The sequence below is a fragment of the Cupressus sempervirens genome, chromosome 11 (assembly GCF_028749045.1).
Source record: "Cupressus sempervirens isolate cs-2001-9-10 chromosome 11, ASM2874904v1, whole genome shotgun sequence".
NCBI classification, from domain to species: Eukaryota; Viridiplantae; Streptophyta; class Pinopsida; order Cupressales; family Cupressaceae; genus Cupressus; species Cupressus sempervirens.
Window position 1 is genome coordinate 689,867,676 of NC_143128.1, and position 22,560 is coordinate 689,890,235.

A 22,560-nucleotide genomic window follows, 5' to 3' on the forward strand; every position below is an offset into this window, starting at 1 on the left:
TTTTATGTTGCAATGATGTCAGAGATAATAGCTATAGTAGATCAAAAGTTTTTGCAACATTGCTAACAGTTAAAGTTAACCTAGAGTTGAGGTAGTGAAGTAGCGAAAAGTTCTTCATTGCATCATCACAAACAGTTAAAGTTGACCTAAGGTTAGTGTTGCGATAGAGAAAAAGCATGCATTTGTAGCTTCGCAAGGTTAAGAGATGAGTCAGGGTTTTAGGATGCGAAGTTGCAATGGATGGTAGCAATTAATTTCACATGGTTATCACATTGTCGCACAATTTTGGTGGCAATTAAATTCTTAGGACACAAAGCCACAAAACAAGATAATAGTCTTTTAGTGTCATAGATGTTAAGGTTTACTTTCAAATTTGGGTTGTGAAGCTGCGAAAGGTGATCTGGGCAGTTAAGTGTGAAGCGATAGCAACATCACATGCAGTAATGCAGTTAAGGGATTTTAAGTGGCGAAGCTATGAAAAGTAACCTAGGCCATTCAAATTTTGAATCATTGCACCTTCGCAAGTGGTTAAAGGTAACTTGAGGTTTGGGTTGCAAAGGAGAAAAATCTTATTATCACACCATCGTAAAGTTTAGTCGTAAGTTAAAACTTAAGGTTGTGAAGCTACCAAATAAGATAATAATTAGTCATCGCATCATTGCACGAGTTAAAAGTATTGTATGATGGATAGTTGCGAAGAGGCAATAAGGATTAAGATGAAAGGGTCCTACATGTTGAGAAAGCATAAGGTGGACCCACAAGCATTGATACAAAGGAGAAATCTCAACCATTGATCAAGCACAAGATCAATGACACTTCTTCATTTTCGAAAGCTTTCCTACAAGTACAAACTCATTTCAGAAAATCTCCCTAAAAGGTGCCACGTGTTGTCACATGTTAGGAATGAAGGTGGATCCCTCTTTAGTTTCCAAGTAATGTCAAATGATGCATCTTCATAGCCATCAGATCTCAAAAGATCAACGCCTCTTGCTTTCTCACTTTACAAAGTTGTAAAAGAAATAACCAAAGCGAGAATGCGAGCATTGGATACGTGTGCACAAATGGACCCATGAAGGAAGTCATAAAGGAAAAAAATAAAAAGGATTGTTAGGTTTTAATCATGATCGTTGATTTAAGATCAACGGCCAAAATTCAAACTTGTTGTGACCATTGTGATACGAATTACATGGATTTGGCGCCAACGGCATAATATGAACAAAATGCATATTTTCATAGGGTTTCTAAAGCTACATGAAGATAAATGGTTGCCAAGTGTTCTCAGAGGTGTCATGGGATCAAGATCATCATTGGGAAATATGCCACACGTCCATACCATGTTGCAGATTAGATGTCTCATGTTTTATTCATATTTTCTTTCTATTGTGTGACTGTTGCATTGTCATAACTGAGGAATGACAGAAAACTATAAATGTAATTTCTAATGATAATGAGAAGGTCAGAAAACTTGACAGTGGAGAATTGGTAATTATATTTATCTAATTTGGATTTCACATTTTATTTTTCTAACCATACATTAGATTAGGTTTGCATTGAGGGCTAAAAGACAATCATATTTGGGACTATTATTTTCTCTTGGATTTTATTCCATTATGGTGATTGCAGCATAGGTAATCCCATTTACCTTCTACATGTGGTTCTTTTTTTGTACTTCCCTATTATATTTGCATCATTAGAATCAGTAGTCATGATTGTAGAAGTTAAGATAGTTGCTAATTAGAAGTTAGATTCTATAGCTTTAGGATAACTTATAACAAACATCCATTGGGGGTTGTGAGTTATCCAAATCCAATTTTACTTGAATTGTTTGTGTATACAAGCAATTTGGTTAGTAGCCTCTTCTACTCTTAGGTCAAGAGCTTATCCTTTAAAATCATGATCGAATAAAGACATCAATTTATTTTATATCATTTCAAATTAAAGGGAGTTGTACCTTATAATTCAAAGGGCAGTGATATAACACATACACTCACTCATTTATTGGTGGCATCTTTTTGTTTCTCCAAAATATTGGGCATTAAAAAGAGTTAGGTTATAAACCCTAACAGGAGAACAATTGTTAACCAACATACTTATATGAATAGATTTGTCAAGTCGGCTTGAATATACTTTTGAACAAACAATTTCATCCCTTAAATTGGATAGCATTAACCAATAAATCAATCAAACTCCATATTCTATCAGTCAACTAATATTGAATTGAGTACTCGGTTAACTTAGAGAAACTCTTTGTTTAACCGACCCAACTTGGTCAATACTAATCCTAAACTGACTTTCATTTGGTAACCAAGTGAATTCGGTCAACTCAAGATCCATGACAACTTTCCTTTGGTAACTAAGTGAAGTCAGTTAACAAAAGATCTTCCTTTGATGTTCGAGTGAGCTCAGTAAGAACTGACTTAGAACTTGGTTGTAATTGGAACTCTCGGCATACATAGGAAACTGTCTTCAATGCCTGAGTGAGCTCGACAATCACTGACTTGCTCGATAAAGCTTGACATTTTTTGTAACATCAAAGACAATATAAAATTGCATAATTGTTTTCAATAGTTAAAGGCAGAACTATATGATGACAGTGAATATTGGGGAGCATTGGAAGAAAGAATGGTTGAAGCATTATAGTTGAAAACTTCTAAAGCAGCAAAGAAATCTATTGACACATGAGGAACATGTAGAAGCAAGCAGACTACAATAGAAATAAGAGTAGCAGGATCAATCAACATATTATTAGTGTAACCTTTATCAATGGCATCAAGTAGTCAACCATTAGCATCGCCTATGTAGGTAGCAAATATTAGTGCTATCCATACAATAGTTGAAGATCAAAAAGAGAAGGATGTGCAGTGATAAGTGAGATAAGTACATTGACAGTATCAAAGAAAACTACAAGAACAACTTCATCAATTACACTTGCACCAATTTAGCAAGAAAAAGAGGAAGAGAAAAAGGAAGAGGTGACCCCTAAAAGATCAAAACGGACTAAGGAAATGGCTGCTGGTTTAGGACCAAGCAAGAAACAAAAATATTAATGACTTATGAAGGTAAGAAAGCCACAACAAAGAAGGCAAGTACACCAAGGAAGATAAAAGGTCAAATTACACCAACACCACAAACACAACCAAAACCATAGTCACAAGAATCAAAAATTAGTGAGAAAAATAGAAAGAGTTAGAAACCTGAAATTGGTCGAATGAATCAAATGATAATTAAGGACAGTAACCTATCTCAGCTAAACAACTATTATGATCTTTATGATCCCTTTTCGAAGAGGCAACTGGAGAATGCATTGATAAGACATAATAGATTTCAAGAAAAAATTTGTATATGTTCATGAGAATAGTCCATAAGACATGTATAATAGATTGATTGAAAAGAATCCTAGAATCAAGGAAGTGGACAAGAAGGTAAGGGAACGAGTAGTGAGGAAACTTTGTGACATTAAGAGTGAAGAAGAAATGGAAGCTATACTAGAAAAGATAAAGCCAATACTGAGGAATAAGAAAATATCTATATTGATTGTGGGAGGAGGATATGAATTAATCATCAAGGAGATAGAAGATGCAGTAATAAAGGTCATGACAAAGTCAACACCTATTGCAACAACAAAGGAAGAACATGATGATATAGTCATGGATTCAGGTGATGTACCTAGTGAAGAAGATGACACCATGATGATAGGGGAAGTATTATCACTATTGATACTAATGAAGACCCCTTTGAAAATGTTCAAATTTGACCCCTCTATAGAACAAAAGAAAGAAGAAGTTCGCAATTTGTAAACATCCTACATTGAAGACTATATCAGTTTAGAGGATGAAGAAGAAAACAAAAGAAAATAGGACTCTAATGTTATGCATGGTCAAATATCACCCATAGAATTATCTTTGGTACCTATACCAATGAGCGTAGAGTTTGACTATTCAACTAAGTGGTCAAACATAGTAGATAAGGTAACATCCAACATTGTTACCTTGAAAAAGACAAAAAGAAGAGGAGAAGAAAGAGAAAGTAAACAAAGACAAATTCATCACAACCACCACAACATCAAGGACCTATAATTTCAATTAAGGAGAGACAAGTAACAATTGTACAAACACCTACTAAGGCAATAAAGACAACACAAGCTAGTACTTCACGATCCCCTCTTGAAGCACTAATTACTGGATTACCACAGGATATTGCCAAGATGTTTGATGGTAACATGGACACACAAAAATATCTACAGCTAATAGCATTTTCTTTAAATAAAATTACAGAATAATCAAGTAAGATGAGCAAGAGTTCCTTAGGCACACTTGATAAAATGACAAAGAAGATGGACAGCATTGCCCAAATATAAATTGATGAATCCGATACAAAGAAAAGAACTGAAAAAGACAATGACAAGATTTGATAAGAAATTCTCTACATTGCAAGAAGTTAAGCAGCAAAAGCTTGGACCAAACAAGATGCTAACCTATTTAGCATTGTTTGCGACAATATCACAAGTGATTTGTTAATACTTGATACTTGCATCAATCTATTGAAAAAATATCTATGAGAAGGAAAACAAATGTATGGGAAATGCACTTTATTATTTGAGTATAGAATAAACATTGAGAAAGAAATCAAAGAGAAGGAAGCAAAATTGAAGAATATTGTACGTGAATTGCAGAATCCACATGCACAGATAATAGAATTAGAGGCAAGGATCAACAACATTCATGGTCCGCTAAGATTACTTGAATTAAGGAAAGAAAGAACCATAAAGAAATTTTCATTGTTAAGGGAACACCTTACCTTGGAAATTGACCATGTGCAAAAACAACTTAAGGAATGTACTCGCACAAAGGATCCTTGCCATATTTGTGTATTATGATCTCAAAGTAGGAGAGTTGGCATCCTATGGCTTATGTGCACTAATAAGAATATCAAAATCAGTCACAGATACATGGGATAAAGAATTCAATAGGTTGAAGAGGAACTTTGGAGAGTGCATGGCACTCATTAGCTAGCAAGCTTGATAGAAAAATAAAGGTAATAAAATTTTGGCACATATATAAAGTTTTGTTTCACCTGTGTCATTGATGTCAAAGGGGGTGAGTAGTACAAGGAAAGGGTGAGTAAGCGTGAATATAAGTTATAAAGACGATAAATAGATGAATTGATCCAAATTTTGTAAATTTTATTTATCTTGTGAAGAACTTCACAATTTTTGCAATTTTGAAGATTTTTGGGACTTTGCCAATTTTTTCATGCCGAAGAGGGAGATTGTTGGCAATTTGGGTAGGAGAATATGAAAAGATGATATAGGGTTGTCATTTATGGCAACATATAACTATTATGAAGAAAGAAAAATATCATATTAAGTTTTGGGTGATTTAACTTAGAAAATTGTCTAAGTATAATCTAGGAATCAAAAGAAAATAGGACTCTAATGTTATGTGTGGTCAAATAGCTACCATAGAATTATCTTTGGTACCTATACCAATGAGTGTAGAGTTTGACTATTCAACTAATTGGTCAAACATAGTAAATAAGGTGACATCTAACATTGTTACCTTGGAAAAGACAGAAAAAGAAGAGGACAAGAAAGAGAGAGAAAATAAAGACCAAGTGCCAAAATAGAAAGATCAGATGGATGTTGAGCCATCACAACCACCACACCAACAAGGACTTACAATTTTAGTGGAGGAGAGACAAGTAGCAATTGTACAAACACCACCTAAGGCAATAGAGACAACAAGCTAGTACTTCAAGATCCCCTCTTGAAGCACTCATTACTGGATTACCACAAGATGTTAATAAGATATTTGATGGTAACATGGACATACAAAAATATTTGTAGCTAATAGCATTTTCATTAAATAAAATTACAGAAGAATCAGGTAAAATGAGCAAGAATGCCTTGGGTACACTTGATAAAATGACAAAGAAGATGAGGGAATTTGCCCAAATATAGATTGATGGACCTCATATAGAGAAAAGAGTTGAATAAGACAATGAAAAAATTTGATAAGAAATTCTCTATTTGGAAAAAGTTTAGCAGCAAAATCTTAGGTCACACATGATGCTAACCTATTTAACACTATTTGCGACAATATCACAAGTGATTTGTCAATACTTGATACTTGCATCAAGGTATTGATAAAACATCTGCGACAAGAAAAAGAACTGTATGGGAAATGCACTTTATTATTTGAGTGTACAATAGACATTGAGAAAGAAATCAAAGAGAAGGAAGCATTATTGAAGAATATTGTGCATGAATTGCATAATCCACTTGCATGGAGGAAAGAAAGAACCATAAAGAAATTTCATTGTTAAGGAAACACCTTAGCTTAAAAATTGACCGTGTGTAGATACAACTGAAGTTATGTACTGGCACAAAGGATTCCTTCACCAAATTTTGTGTATTATGATCTCAATGCAGTAGAGTTAGCATCCTATGGCATATGTGCACTAATAAGCATATCAGAATCAATCAAGGATACATGGGATAAAGAATCCAACAACTTGAAGAGGAACTTTTTGAGAGTGCATGTCGCTCATTAGCAAAAAAGTTTGATAGAAAAGTGAAGGTAATATAATTTTGGCATATATACACAGTTTTGCCTCACCTTTTCCATTGATGTCAAAGGGGGAGAGCAGTACAAGGAAAATTGTAATTTTTGAATATAAGGAGTTACAAGTAGAATAGAATATAGTGAAAGGGGGAGTTAAGCATGAATATAAGTTGTAAAGATTGTAAATAGATGAAATGATCCACATTTTGTAAATTTTATTTGGCCATGTGAAGAACTTCACAAATTTTGCAATTTTGAAGATTTTTGGGACTTAGCCAATTTTCTCATATGTTGTCATTAATGCCAAAGGGGGAGATTGTTGACAATTTGGTTGAGAGAATATGAAAGGATGATATAGGGTTGTCATTTATGGAAACATACCCCTATTATAAAGAAGGCAAAATATTATTAAGTTTTGGGTGATTGAACATAGAAAATTGTCCAAGTATAATCCAAGAAAATAGTGAACAATTATGCATTTTGTTTTAGCACAGCTTACTAGGAACAAATGAAGTTATGCACAGTTGAGGGAAGCAAGGTCATGATGTATTAAGCACGTACCTAAAAGCCCTAAAGATTATTTGATGTATGAACAAAGTTATGATGAGTTTTACAAATAAATGTTAAACAAGCAGAACAAAGAAGTGAATAGAGTAAAGGCATTTTGATTAAGGGGTGACTAAACAAAGTAGCGATGACATCCTAGATATTAATCCTCACTTAACATAAAGTAATTTTGAATTTTGGACACGTGTGAAGACTTGAAGGTTGACGTGACAAAACAATTTGGTATAAAAGAAAGATTTTTGTATGTGAAGTTGTGTAATGCCTTTTTGACATTGCAATGCAATTGTTATGTGATGCAAACTTGTGTTAGAGCATAGCAAAGGCAGTATATGTGAAGTTGTGTAAAGAGAGCCATCAAGGACAAATAAGAAATTGAAGATATTAGCACTGTCAAGAGGTTTTTGTATCTGCATAATTTGTATACAACATATACCATTGTATATGTATGTTTGAGCAATGGGCTCATCTTGCTACTCTTCTAAATTGTAATACAGGCTTCTAATCGGGTCGAGGCTTCTAACAAGGACAATTATACTATACGGATGTGATAGACTCATAACAAAGTCAATATCTTTCACAAGATACTTTTGACTAATGAATCATTTTGTGTGTACCATCTCCACCGAGGTTTTCCCTTGGGCAAGGTTTTCCTAGTTAATAAATAATGGTGCTATGAGTTGCATTGTGTTTCTTTATATTAACTTTTCAGCTTGATTACATATGCATATTTAAAGATTGTTAAAGATATCCATGGTTGGGCAAAAGTTTGTGGAATACTGTGAAAAACATAGATTAACCTGATTTAATAGCACTTATTACTCTTGCAAAAAGTTGTCATTCATTTCAAACAACTTTGCTTCTACCTTGAGGTACAAGATTTTTAAAACTAGCACTTAACCAAATAGTGCAAGGTTTGAGCAGATTTTGATTACGAGTTCCTATCCTAATTCAAAAGTGAGCTTCACTCTTTTTATTCGAATGCTCTCTCTCTTTTTTGTATCGACTTAATCATATGAACTTATTGTATTTTTAAGTAAAATTGAGAAAGACGGACGGATTAGGACAAGGCATCCCTCGTCACAAAATAATATTAACATATACAAAAATCGTATCAACCTCATCAAATAAACTATAGATTTATAATTATTTTCCTATTAACACAAGATAGCATTATTTCCTAAATAATTATTAAGGAATATCCTGGCTCAAGTGATACTTAAATTCTTTTAATTATCTTTCAAACATAATATGAAATCAGCTTGCAAGATGTTTTAGCTAAGTTAGAGAAACCAATAGCAAGGCAATTTTAACTCTTGATTTTGCATATTACCACCAATTATTGTTGTCCATGAAACTGCATCTTGTTGCGACATTCTGTTGATAGGTTTTTCGTATGTTTCCACAGAAACCCGCTTACAAGTATGGATTTCCATACCGTGAATGGCGCGAGAAGATGCAGTTTCATGGATGCCAATATTTTGAGAAAGTGGGTAGCTAATCTTGCTCTGAAATCATTCACGCTCTTCAAAAAAGCAGGTCCACAGTCCGAAAATATCTAAGATGCACCTCAGCAACTGAGGCGGTGCAAAAATGTGCTTTAAGTGTCCACAACATCTTGGCCAATCAATAACTCAAATTACTAAGGATGTTCCTATTATGATAACCTTTCTTCTACAAATCTAATGTTCTCGGAATTTTTCAAAATAAGAGAACATGAGATATATCAGACCAGGAAAAAAATTAAATAAATTTTGAGTATGGCGATGGGATAGTTATTCAAATAGCTTTACAAACTAAAAGCTGTCGGAAGATTTTAAGAGTAAATACACAACTTTTCCGGGATCGGACCAATTCCGGCAACATTTTCAACCAAATCTTTATTTCACTCATGATATATATTATTTTACCGTTCATCTGCAAACATTCTATGTTAAATAGTGCAGCCCAAAAAATGCTTTCTCGCATCATCTTCATTGCATCCAAATATTATATTTGTACCCACATTGATATTTTTTATCTGCACCATTAATATTTCCCTTATACCTGTCGGGCATTGAAATTTATCTTGACAAATAAGTTTTGTATTAGATACCCAATGGAAATGCCATATTACAAAACCTATCTCAACAGGCAATGTATAAAACTAATTTCCTATCGGAATCTAATCTATCTATTTTCGCTCTAGAATTTTCCCTTTATTTGCCAATGGAAAAATCCATCTTATTTTGGGATTCTGAGACAACACTGACAGGTGGGAAAATGGCAATAGAAATTATAAGATTCAGTCTTACATCTGCCAGGAAATCCTCATCTGAACAGAGTGAAGTTTATAGGCACGCGTCGACCAGAAAGAGAACAGAAAATAATACGTCACAGAATTACAAAATGCAGCCCTCACTACAAATTACATGTACAGTAGTTAGAATGAAGTTGGCAGGGAGATTGAATACACTTCTCGCTGCAACCTCGAAAAGTTGAATAATTAGCTTGTATTTCTCAGCTCGCTAAAAGAGTCAAAAGTGTTTTGACTTTGTTTTGCAACTCTTGTTCTATGATGAAACACGTAGAACGATTAGAAACATTAATAATAATAAATTCAACACAATCTAATCTAAAAACTATTACCAATAGTCAAAAGTGTGTTTACAAAAGTAATCACAACTTATCTCATACACACTCTTTATTTTCAGTAAATGAAAATCCTATTCACTATGTCACTAATATTAACTATGTCTCAGCATTATGCATGGTTTAGCAGCAAAGGACTCACCGATATTGTTTTCAGAGATTTTATCCAAGTTTCTTTGTCGAATACTAAAATTTATAATTAAATTTCCCAGATTCTCCATTGTATAAGTCTGATTTTCCATACAATACTGACCCCTAATTCCATACAACAGTGACCCGTAACTCCCTTTTGTTGTTGTTTCCTTGTTATTCAGTTCTCAGTTTTACTAATCTTTTCCTCCTTTTCTCAGTCATTGTCAAACATCAACTTCACCGCCATTACAACATTGGCAGAAAAAAAAATTTCCCTAATCTGTAAAGCTTTGTATCACAGAAACATGTCTTAAATATACAACAAAACGAGATACATGTACATACATTCTACATAAGTACATAGTAGGGGAATAGGAATATCTATTCTAGAATACATATTTTAGAATAGAAAATGGGGCTACGTAGTCCTGTTCTCTGTTTGTTTCAGTTAATATTTGATGGGGAATTCGCAGACCCCAAAATTTATGTTTTCTAAAATAAATAAAAGTGGGATAGGAATACGTATTCCAATAACACCTATTTGGGTGGAATTGCAAAACCTCATGTTTGGGCCAAAATTGGAATACGTATTCCTATTTTACTTCATATTCCAATTCCGATTTAGTGCATCCAAATGAAGAATTCAAAATTTTAAGAATTTACATATGCCTATTCCGCTTGTATTCCCGTTACCAAACAGACTCTAAATTTGTTGATTTTTAACAGACGATTAACAATAGATATATAATGCTCTTTAACTTTTAACTTAGTCAATATTGCTTATTATATATTAATTTCTCAATAACCTTATTTACAAGATCTAAGAGACGGCTACAATGTACCATAAGGCAAGGATTCAGACTCTCCCAGAGCTCGTTATTTAGAAGCTTATAATCTAAAGTTTATGGCCCGCTGTTGATTTTGTTGTGTAGATGAAATAAATACAATCGAACAATTGATTGATATAGCGACAATGTTGTATTTGAGTCCAAAAAGTGATAGTATCAACTTCTACGCAGTACCCACGTCGCTCGAGCCCTATAAACACAATAAGCTAGTTTTACCAGTGCATCATCATGGATTGTACAAAGCAATACATATGGAGAAGAAACCGTGTTGGGAGTAGGCATCAAGGATCTTCATTCTGTAGTGTTTGGACTTTTAACAGAGCTGCTATTAGATGCGGAGTTCTTTTGATTTAGCATGATAGATATTAATTCATTGCTTGGTGATCCCACTTACCCCTGGTAGGCTATAGAAGCATAACATATTGTCATACATCAGACGGGGGATTATTATATATGCCACGAATTGTCATTAACTAGACATCATTACAAATCAAAAGTGGGTACTATGTGTACCGCAGATGTTTCATTGACATATATTCTGGACGGAGAAGATTAAAGACAGGAAATAAAAGATAAGGATGGAGAACAATCAGCTTGGTTTTAATAATCGAATCGAAATTGATTTCTACTCATACCCTTTGCAGATTGGGAAAGAACTAACAACAGTCCCTTTGATTTTATCAGAAATGGCATCCTGTTGAAATGTTAATATCCTCAGAAATATTTGGCAAGCATTATGAAGGTCTTAGAGAAATAATGTTAAAACCAAGCATATCAAGCAAGCACTCAAACAAATCAGGTGGTCTTATCAGACCGAAACAAATCTATCATTTTTTATTGATAGAAATATATCAAATGCTGTTGATTATAGTAACCCACCAATACATAGTATATTACCATTTCACAGACAAATTAGATATGCAATCAGATTGAGCAACTGTATTATTTAATGGGACCACATCATTCCACACGATCTCATAAGATTATATCTGATAAGCAGAAGAAGGAAATCAGTTGCAGCCATATATGAAAATAACAAAGTGTTGTCAACTATTTTATAAGGTGATATAATATATATATTGTTTCTTGGAAATCATATCAATATCTATCCTTTTCAATTATGCAAGTCTATACCATCGGGGATTGTAAAATTTAAGTAAGAAGAAAGACTCTTTGTTTCAAATTCTCAAAGTCGATAAAAAAGGGACATTACATCATGTAGGATATGTTTTAACTAGTATAGATATCTTAAATAAATCTATCTAAACAAATGTCAAGAGCTATCACTATAAAATAATTAAAATTTAATTAACTACACCCATGAAAATTTGCACTCACTAAAATGCCAAAAGCTATCAATACAAAATTAATTTTTAAGGATATTTAGTTTATAATAAATATTAAAATTTTGACATGTAAATCACTGTCACATTTAATCTAAACAGATAAATGTTAACATTAACACACTCACACCATCTCACTCCACCCTTTCTACCATTATAAAATGCCTCTCAGTATTAACAAGCATAAATTATTAATGTCCCTGTTGTTACAGAGCAGGATTTCCTGGGTTAAATGAGTTTAGAACACTTTGAATCGTCCTCTCGACAGCATCAATCTTGTCTTCTGGAAAATTAGGTGGAATGTTGAGCTTTGGAACTTGTAAATATTGAATCATGCGATGAACTTTCACTCTATAAAGCTTCAGCTTCTCAAGTTGATCAGCTGCCATAGGCTGCAGAAAAAATAATGCTTAAAGATTGATTCCAAATTGAATGGTTTGCCGTGCCATCAGACCATTTGATTAAATTACACTGCAGAAAAGTGAGTTAAAAAGGAAAGTAAATCTACCTGCTGACATATAATAGTGAGCCTTTGGAGTAATTCTCTTAGGTCAGGAAAATACATATCCTTCATCGTTTGCAGCTGCAAAAATATTGCATCACCGTATCTTTAAGACCATTGCTAGAAAGAGAAGTCTTCAGCCTAATACACTAAAAAGAATGTAGAAGAAGAATCATTAAATGTACAAAAATTAAAATCAGGTGACTTAAAAACATATCACAAAAAATACTTTTGGATCTCCTTTCTTCTTTGATAAACTAATTTCCTCGGTTCTAAAATGAGTTAAACTGTAAACACATCAGATTACAAATCAATTCACTGATCGTAAATCCTTTCAATCATCTTTCAAACTGGTATTCAAACCTTAGCAATCATTTTTAAATCGATCTCCAGTGAAGTGAAATGTCCACAATATTGAAAATTGATCAATAGCCTGGAAGAAAGGAAGTTGCAAACATCGTACCTTCTGATAGATTATCTCTTGCGAGTCCACAATGTTTGATTGTCCAGCTTGACCTGATGTATCCATTGACGCTGGAAAATCCCACAATTCCTAAATATGTAAGTCCACCAAAGATTTCTATCATTCCAAAGTATAAAAATGGGAGAAAGAATGTAAACCTTCAATTAATGTAGATCGAGCCGAACATGTGCAATAGATAGACAATAGTGATTAGTAGAAGACCATCAGGTGTCATCATCAATCCCAGTTACAATTCAATGAGAATATAACTAGCACTTGCACTTTTGAAGGGAGCAAGGGTTAAGCCGATAGTCATGTATATCTTTTATAATGTTTTTAAATAGTTATTATTTTGTTTCTGCTTATAATTAAGTTTAAGTTTGATAGTTCAAGTAAAATGCTCGATAAAACATTTCTATCTTTATTAAGAGGTGCATTTTAGTAAAATAGATATAAAATATTGATACTATGCTAGATACCAGGGATTCTTATGAAGGAATTTGATGAAGGAAGCTCTTATGATGTATTTACTCCAAGCTTGTGCTCAAAATCCTTGAATGGTAATTTCCTCTATGACGAAAATGTTTACTTTAATCCTTTATTCTTAAAGGAAGGCATTTTTGTTGATGATTCTCCAGTTGGTATTCAAAGACAAGGTTCAATGACTATAGATCTACAGGTTGCTTCACATCACAGATTGTATGAAGGCAATTCAATACAAAGTTTGGTATCTTCTAGTCTTAACCATCAGAAGGCCCTTCAGATAGAGAATTTTGATATAAATGGGATGGAAATTGAAGTTATGGCCTGTAATGTTGAAGATGGTACCAATGTAACTCAAAAGTACCTAAAAATTCAAGATGGTCTTTTGGAAGATCAGGAAGAAGAATTGGATCATAGGAAGATTCAATCTAACACAAATATGCATCTAGGTTGGAATAATTTTACAAAAGATTCAACCATAATCATGCCCACAGGACAAAAAGAGTTTGTGGAATCAGAAATGAGTTCAAGACTTCATAATGACCAATCACTAGAAATTCAAGTACAGGGCTTGCCAAGTACAAGAGAAGATCAGAGATAGATTTAGAAACTTGAGAATCTAATTCTACAATTCTTTCAAAAAGAAGTCATTCATGACATGCATCATGAGGGAGAATTGAATCCAAAGCCTGACGTTTTTTATGAGACATGGTTATTTGGATACATTCCTTTGTCCAAAGCAATGGAACTTGTTAGGAATTCAAAATTTCGAATCAAAGGAGCAAGCCTACATTTGAGTTTGCTGGAATTTGGGAGTTGTCCCTGGTTAAGTCACCATGGAATATACTTTTCCCAGCCATATGGGTTTGCATGATTCATCTAAAGCTAAAGATATCAGAGGTAGCGGTACCCTACCTTGTACATATGCTAGTTAGGAGTTTTGTCATGCCTTTCCCTCCCTTTTTCTTGGTTGTGTTCCCAATTTTGGTGTGCGTAGTGCCTTTTCATATATTATCTCCTTTTTGGGTGACTCTATGGCCCTTGTGATAAAGCACTGCTCTTTCTTAACTCTACATTCATTCAGAGTCCTGTATAGTCCTTGTCCTCAAATAGAGCCAACTGTTACCCAAAGATTTTACTATGAGAGTTAGTTAAGTTAATTTCAGGCAGAGAGAGTTTAATTCTCAACTATTCAAAACTACCTCTGTCTATGTACTAAAACCATCTCTCTTCCCGTACTAGAACTTTTCTATCTCCCCGTACTAAAATGTTTTTCTCTCCCCATACTAAAATCATCTCTCACTATGTACTACCTTTTTGGGTTTTCAGTCAAAGACTTAAAAGCTCATCAACTCTGATCTATGAGATCAAAACTTCAGAAATTCCAACAACCCATGGAAGACAAATGACATTAATAAATGTCTTTAACTAATCATTGATGCTCAATCAACAATTAACGATGAAGATGGAAGGCTACCTCAACAAAATCAACACTGTGGTCTTTTCTCTATAGTAGATTTTTAATTACCTATGGTGAAAATTGACTTATGTCACTTATTGTAACTAGAGTCAGGATCTAGAGTTTTTATTCATATGAGTTAGAGTTAGCATCAGAAATGCATTACAAATACAAAACTCTAACTTTTTGAGTGGTTACGAACCCAAAAAGTTAGTTAAGACAGAATGACATATAAATTCAAGAATCTCTATGTGACAAGGGACTTTTTAGAATTTGGAATAAGGGAACACTTATGTTTTAGATGATAAGACAATTTTTGGAAAGCATGTACACTTATGTTTACATAAAATTCTTCCATTCATCAATATGCACTTTTGAATAAAATATTTAATGTTTTATATATCTATGAGTAAATCTTTAGTTCATAGACAATAATTAATATTAAAAACTATTTATCACTTCTCTTGTACTGTAATATTTCAAAATATAATATTTCACAATTCTTAAAATATTTTATTATTATTTCATAACATGTAAATATCTTTTATTAATAATTGATTATTTCTAAGATTTTTTTTAATGTCATTAACATAGTTTAATAAAAGACTAAATATAAAATTTATAAGATATGTTCATAGGAATAGGTGAAAGACTTTGAAAGAGAAGTTCTATGATGCAATTTTACCTTATTGTCTATTAGTATGAAATGAACAAGGATAGTTACCTCATGAAGAAAGGAGATGTGACGAAAGATAAAGCTCTAGTTATAGTGAGGGTGGCATTGTTAAGGAGAAAACTAAGAAGATAAAGGAGAGTCATGGGGACACCCTCCTCACAACATTATTAATATTTTATAAAGGGTAAAATTATTATTTAGAAATATATAGATCACCTCCACTTTACATAAACATAAATGTGAATATGTTGCATTCTGGGCATTTTATATTAGTAATTGAGTATTGACGATAAACTTCAAAAATATCTAAAATATAATTTTATATTAAAACATATATAACTTTTTTATTAAAAAATTGTTGAATAGAATATTTTATATTTTATGTGTTTGTGAAACTTTTATAATGGACAAAGTTATTATTTAAAAATATAGATCACCCTCTTTTTATATAAACATAAATGTGAATACATTGATTTAATAAATTAATTATTGATAATTACATTTGAAAAAAATCGATATAAAAACAAAAGTATACATAAAATTTCTTAGGAAAAGTAATTCATGCATTAATATATACTATTGAAGAGAATAATATTCAATGTTTTATATTTTAAAATATAATCATTTTTCATTTGTCAAATTTTTTTCCTATTATTTGAAATAAATGTGAACATTTTATATTAATAATTGATTATTTATATATAATTAATTAAAAATATCATTAACATATTTTGATAGCAACTAAAACTAAATATAAGATTTGTAGAACACTTTTAGAAATAAAAATAGATGAAAGAGTTTGAATGGATCAATAAATGAATAATTAAGAGAGAGGTAAAGTGCGATGGAAATTCATGAAAAATAAATGCTTTGAATGATACTATGAACTTGGAGTTCTATAGTGCAATCTCACTTCACTATCTATTAGAATAAAATGGACAAGGAAATTTACCTTATTAAGAAAGGGGTGGCACTAAAAAGAGAGTAGGGTGCCATGTTCATACTTCTATGACTAAAATAAGAAGCTATGAAGGAGACATTGGGACATTCAATCGACAACATTATTAATATTTTTGGTAGAAATAATAAAGAAAATGTACCACAAAAAATGAAAATCTCATAAAGAGTTTGCAAGCTTTTTGTGGCTTGGTTTCTTTATTTTAGATTTTTTGTTCTATATTGTTTAATAATTAGTTTGTGCTTAGATTTGTTAGTTCTATTTTTGTTGTATAAGGAAATTGTGATCCTTTTAAAACCATTTTTCTTTAATAAAAACAACTATTACCTATGCAAAAACATAAATAGAATTATTATTCTTAATAGAAAATGTTTGATTTAAATAGAAAAATATAAAATATTTTTTTAAACAATGCCACCTCCATCACTTATGACTATTGAAATAAAGATTGAATTTAGAAACTTATGTCAAAATATTTTATATACTAGCACTTGCACCCAAAGGAGCAATGAGTACACTAACAAAAGATGCAACTCTATATTAAACAATTGTTCACATGTATTTTTTTGTCAAAACTTTTAATAGAAATTGAAGGAAATGTAAAAAAGGAAAATAAAATAAACATAGTGAAATTGAAATATTTAAGTAATAAATAGTCAAGTCACATACATAATTGAAATGTAGAAGATGAAAACAAGTTTGTTCTTAAATTCATATACATGTATTATAAAACAAAAGGAATGTAGAAAAGGAAAACAAAAAAAACAAAGATAGTTAAATTGGTATGTGTTTTGCCCACAAAGTAAACTATTCTTGAAGCAAAATAAAAGAGACCATCACCTAGATCCGATGAGTGCTAAGTGTTCCATTTATTCTCATGAGAGATGGATTCATGTTGAATCACTACTCATGAAACATGGGTCAATGAGTTTGACTCAAAATCACACAATTAAACCCTGATAGCAATAACACAATTTGACTTGCTGTGGAAATTATCTCCTACTTATCAATAAAAGAGACGTTTACACAGTTTTTAATTGTAAGTTTAATATAATGTATTTCAAGGTAATGAGTAGTTTTTTTTTTGGAAGAAGAAATGGATTTCAATGGCATGTAGCTACAAAAAAGTTGTGTTTTTTCAAGAGAACCAACAATTCAAAGTGTGGCCAAGGACCAATTACAAGCAATATAAGTTTGGATGACTTTCTATGAGCGGCATCTTCTCACCATACATGTAACACAACAATAGTATTCATTAGGGAAAATAGATATTAAATTGGATAAATATAGCCAATAAAAAGTGATCAAGTAAATGCACAAAGAGACATATATTAAGGCATATATAGTAGAGGTAAAGAAGAATACTTTACTTCTGACTACTTTATTCATTTTCAAAGCAAATAGAAAATGTATGCTGCTTGGAATCACATAAATTTAAAAGATCTAGAAAACATTGGAGCATATGCAAGTGGTGAGGCTTCAACAAGTGGTTCTCTGACAACGGAGGATAATGAGACTTTCATAGGTTCATCAAAGTAACATATTTTAAGCCCTTAAGTTCTCCTTACCACAACCTTAAATATTTCAACACTTTTCAAGGTTAATGTAAACATAAAAAATGCCATTCAAATGTGCACATTCCATTTTTCTAAAAAGAAGAGTGGCTAAATATCAGTATGGGTAGTACACACATTTCTTTCAACTTTTATAATGTATATAGATCAAAATGGATGCAAAAATAATATTTGAAAAATAAATCGATGATGAAATTCAAGGGGGGTAAACTTTAAATTATGTCTAGAGGTATAATGAATGCATCGTCCTCTACTTCCTTCTAAAAAATGTGCCTCTAAAGTTTGAGGATTCTTTTATTCTTTGTTCTTTTGGTATGTTGTGATCAAACGGTGTTTCTTTGCTAGACAACCAAGACCAGAACATCAGAATATCACATTAATACTCATGAGATTCATATAAAAAAATAGTTATAAATTTGAGGGACATACTGTCAACAAATTATAATATTTCTTGTAAGAACAAACTTCTCTAATTTCTACAAATGCTATATGCAAAGAGAAACAATACTATTAGAGCATGCATGTCCATTTTTATCATGTCCATTGCTGAAAATGATATTATTGAGATTGGAGAACAAAGAAATGAATGACTGACAATCTATTTACCACACTAATAGAATCTAAATATTCATCAGAAGATCATATCATGCTTATATTGTGCTATGGAAAAATATTACTATTTAGCTTGGCACCAATGTGTTGGTTATCAATAGTTTTTAAGAAGTGTGGTTTCAATGTCCAAATAATATATTAAAATTAATAATTTTTTCGGTCTTCTTTTATATTAAGTGAAAGAGATTAACAAAAAAATTGCCAATTGTTTAATACTTTAAAATTCTATAAATTGGAATGTTTTAAGTTAAGGGACACTCTTAAGCATGTGAAACATGCCTAGGAACCGAGTCACTTATCACAATAGAAATATAAAAAGGTGATACAATAGGATGGAAAGCACAAAAAAGGAATGGAAAAGGGAAAAGAACTGTAGCATTTTGTATTTTCCCCAGCCAACATAATAGCCACCCTCCTCTTTTATAATGCATTAGCAATATATAGTATTTTTTTATCAAGCAAGAGTAGGGGACACCCTTCTTATTGCTTGGGATAGTTCATTGCACTTATGTTAAATGAGGACAAAAACTCTATGAGTTGGCTTTCTTTCTCCCCTTCTTTGACATTAAATTACCGTGAATGAAGAATCCCTATATTGGTAATTAAGTTGTGTAATAATGTACCTAAAATTAAACTTCTTAAACTCCAAATTCAAAACAACAAATAAAAGAAGTAGAACGAATTAGTTTTATCATTTATTTTTGAATCTAATACCTCAAAGTAAATGAACTCTCACATTTTAGAGAACCCCAAATATGATGAAAAATATGGTGGTTTTTCATATATGAAGCCACAAGATGTCATGATTGCAATTACTTTGTTGAATTATTTTTTAGTGATAAACTTACCCTGTCCATAAAAATAAAAATACAAATGAATTTAAATTAAACACAATTATCATAAAAATTACCATTGATGCGCTCAGAAATCTCGAAGAGCCCATCTAATGGCAAGCACCACTTTAAAACATTCGCTTGCAACTCGTTATGTTCACCCTCTTATAGTCGCTAACCAAAAAAACATAGTACTTTTTGCACAAATAGATCAATCAACAACCAAGAAAGCTAAAACAAAAATTATTTTGTTCAAAACTCATACCACAGTGTTGCCACATAAAGAGATCAAATTCTTTATTCCCTACTTCCAGTGCCACATCATATTAAATGCATTATGTTCCAATTGGGATAACCAATAAGAAAAGATAATTCCTAGAGGAATACACTAATTAGAGGCAACCTCATTCATCTGAAGCAACACAAGGTGAATTGGATTCTTGTCACATGAAAAAGTCAAACAAGATTTGTCTAGCCGGATTTGAAGATCTATAACCAAATTTGCAAATCTATTTCCCTCACAAGACCTTCTCTTATGGATTATAATTAGATTAAATTAGATTTTTACTTAATTTTAGGATCATTGAGATGAGCCAGCCTATGGAACCATATGTATGGGTTTTTTTCAAATTTATACCATTTCAAATTTATCCCACTTATTATGCTTCTGCCTTTAAAAACTAGTTGTATCATGTATTAGCAAATGGATTCAAAAAAAATACGTACACGTCTACGAACAAGACAATGCATTTAACTTGTGTTCAATCACAACCTTGGCTACCAAGAAACGTCCCAAACATAATTTGTCAAGAAACCATGTGAGAAAATACAAAAGAAGCCACAAAACCGAAAACAAAAGCATAGGCCATTGTAGTTGATTTGTCAATAAACCATGTGAGAAAATACAAAAGAAGCCACAAAACCGAAAACAGAAGCACAGGGCATTGTAGTTGATTTGTCAATAAACCATGTGAGAAAATACAACAAAAGCCACAAAACCAAAAACAGAAGCATATGCCATTGTAGTTAATTTGTCAATAAACCATGTGAGAAAATACAAAAGAAGCTACAAAACCAAAAATGGAAGTATAGTCCATTGTAGTTGGGTAGCATAGGTGGCTCAAGCGAAAGGAGAATGAAAACTCCCAATTTGTAAGATGAGAAAGAATGCCCAACTGATCAGTCCAACCCATTACAGTTTGTCCCTGGTGCTCTGTTCTGGAAACACCCTACCCCTGCATGCAAACAATTGTTTGAAGAGGACATCCAGCCATAGACAACTACATTGCAGAGGAGGCACCTGATTAGTCACTCTGTACCTATCATCAAGTAGGTGCGTTTGATGCCCATTTGCTTGGGGCCTTAGAAGAGGCCCCCCTACACACACATGAACACCTCCTCTACTCTTGAGCGGCGCCATGTGTGTCACTTGTTTCTCTGCTTACTCGGGCAAGGTAGTTTCTACATCGATCCCCTGAGAAGGAAGCTGAGGGTGGGTCTGTATTGGAGAAGTACAATGGTCTCATCTCTCTCATTGCTGAACAAACACCTACTGATCGAAGGATAGACTGATGATGCAATAGACTAGAAGACTGAACCAGAAATGCGAAATAACGAAACCAAAACCAATTCGGATTGGGGAGGGGTAATGGATTGTAGTGTGTGCATGCAAAGTGCTGCCATGCATTCATGGGGACAATACTCCACATTGAAACCTAGATTAGTTGGTGGCTGGAGAACCAAACACAAGACAAACTCATTCATCTCTAATGGAATTCTTTCTGTAAGTAAAAGAATAATAAAAAATAAAATTATGGAAGGTAAAGCCTAGATCAGAAGAATAAATATTTGTGGAAATCTATAAGAATCTTCACAGCTGATCAAAATCGCAAATCTTATTTAATCTGCATAGCAATAAAGATTTTATTTCATCAAGGAGATCTGATTTGATTTGCATAAGATTTTATTTTGATTTGAATTTGATTTTGCGGTGGCTGCATAAATTTTCTATTGATTGATAGGTAATTGTAAACCATGGGATGCAACTGTAAACCAACAAATAGTTATTGCTTGAACTTAGAGCCCGTTTGGTGAGCGGAATAGGAATACGTATTCCAAAAATTTTGAATTCCTTATTCGGATGCACCAAAACGGGATTGGAATACGAAGCAAAAATAGAATACGTATTCCATTTTTGGCCCAAAAATGGGGTTTTGCAATTCCACCAAAATAGGTGTTATTGGAATACGTATTCCAATTCCATTTTTTTTTATTTTAGAAAACATAAATTGTAGGGTCCGCGAATTCCCATTAAATATTGGCTGAACCAAACGAAGAACAGGAATACGTTCTATTCCAGAATACGTATTCCTATACCGCTCACCAAACGGGCCCTTATTGTTTGACAAGTAATTCGTTTTTAATTAAAGTTCCACTGGTTAACAAGAACGCGTTTATTATATATTATTCATGTCTGGTGTCTATTACCAAAATACCACTTATAATGTCTGGTTTTCCAAACGGACAGGTTTCTATGAAAAACCCACCTATAATAGCCTATTGGCTAATTACACAAAAATTTTACTTAAAAATTGGTTGATGACAAATTTATTTTGTTTTAGAAGTCACGCGTTGTGACATATCTCTCTATTCGAATCCAAGCGAGTACAAGCATTTTTTTATCCATATTCACACACGGAAGAACTATTTGGACAACTTATTCAGAGAAATAATCAGTCCCTTTGTAATTGTAGCTCACACATTCGCTATAATATCGTCATGGGTCGCAAGATGAAAGCCCTTGTGTTGCTATCTGCATTTGTGATTGCATTTCTATTGCCATTTTTTTCCTTCTCTGACGTCGGTGAAAACCAGACCATCAAAGAAAGTTCAGGTCACTTAAGACTTTGTAATTTCTAA

General features: G+C 32.6%; 1 protein-coding gene across 2 annotated transcripts in view; it reads right to left on the reverse strand.

Annotated features, from left to right (window-relative positions):
* Positions 1 to 12,104: 12,104 nt before the first annotated feature.
* LOC149531589 (mediator of RNA polymerase II transcription subunit) overlaps positions 12,105 to 22,560 on the reverse strand; it is a 32,092-nt gene continuing 21,636 nt past the window's right edge. The window contains exons 2-4 of one of the 2 annotated variants that reach the window (XM_089810678.1): positions 13,047 to 13,136; positions 12,590 to 12,664; positions 12,105 to 12,473 (exon numbers count right to left, since the gene is read on the reverse strand). In XM_089810678.1, the coding sequence (XP_089666804.1) occupies positions 12,288 to 12,473; positions 12,590 to 12,664; positions 13,047 to 13,112 (327 nt within the window). In that variant the 5' untranslated portion in view covers positions 13,113 to 13,136 and the 3' untranslated portion in view covers positions 12,105 to 12,287. The remainder of the gene's footprint in view (positions 12,474 to 12,589; positions 12,665 to 13,046; positions 13,137 to 22,560) is intronic. The other variant, XM_089810677.1, reaches the window with a different exon arrangement.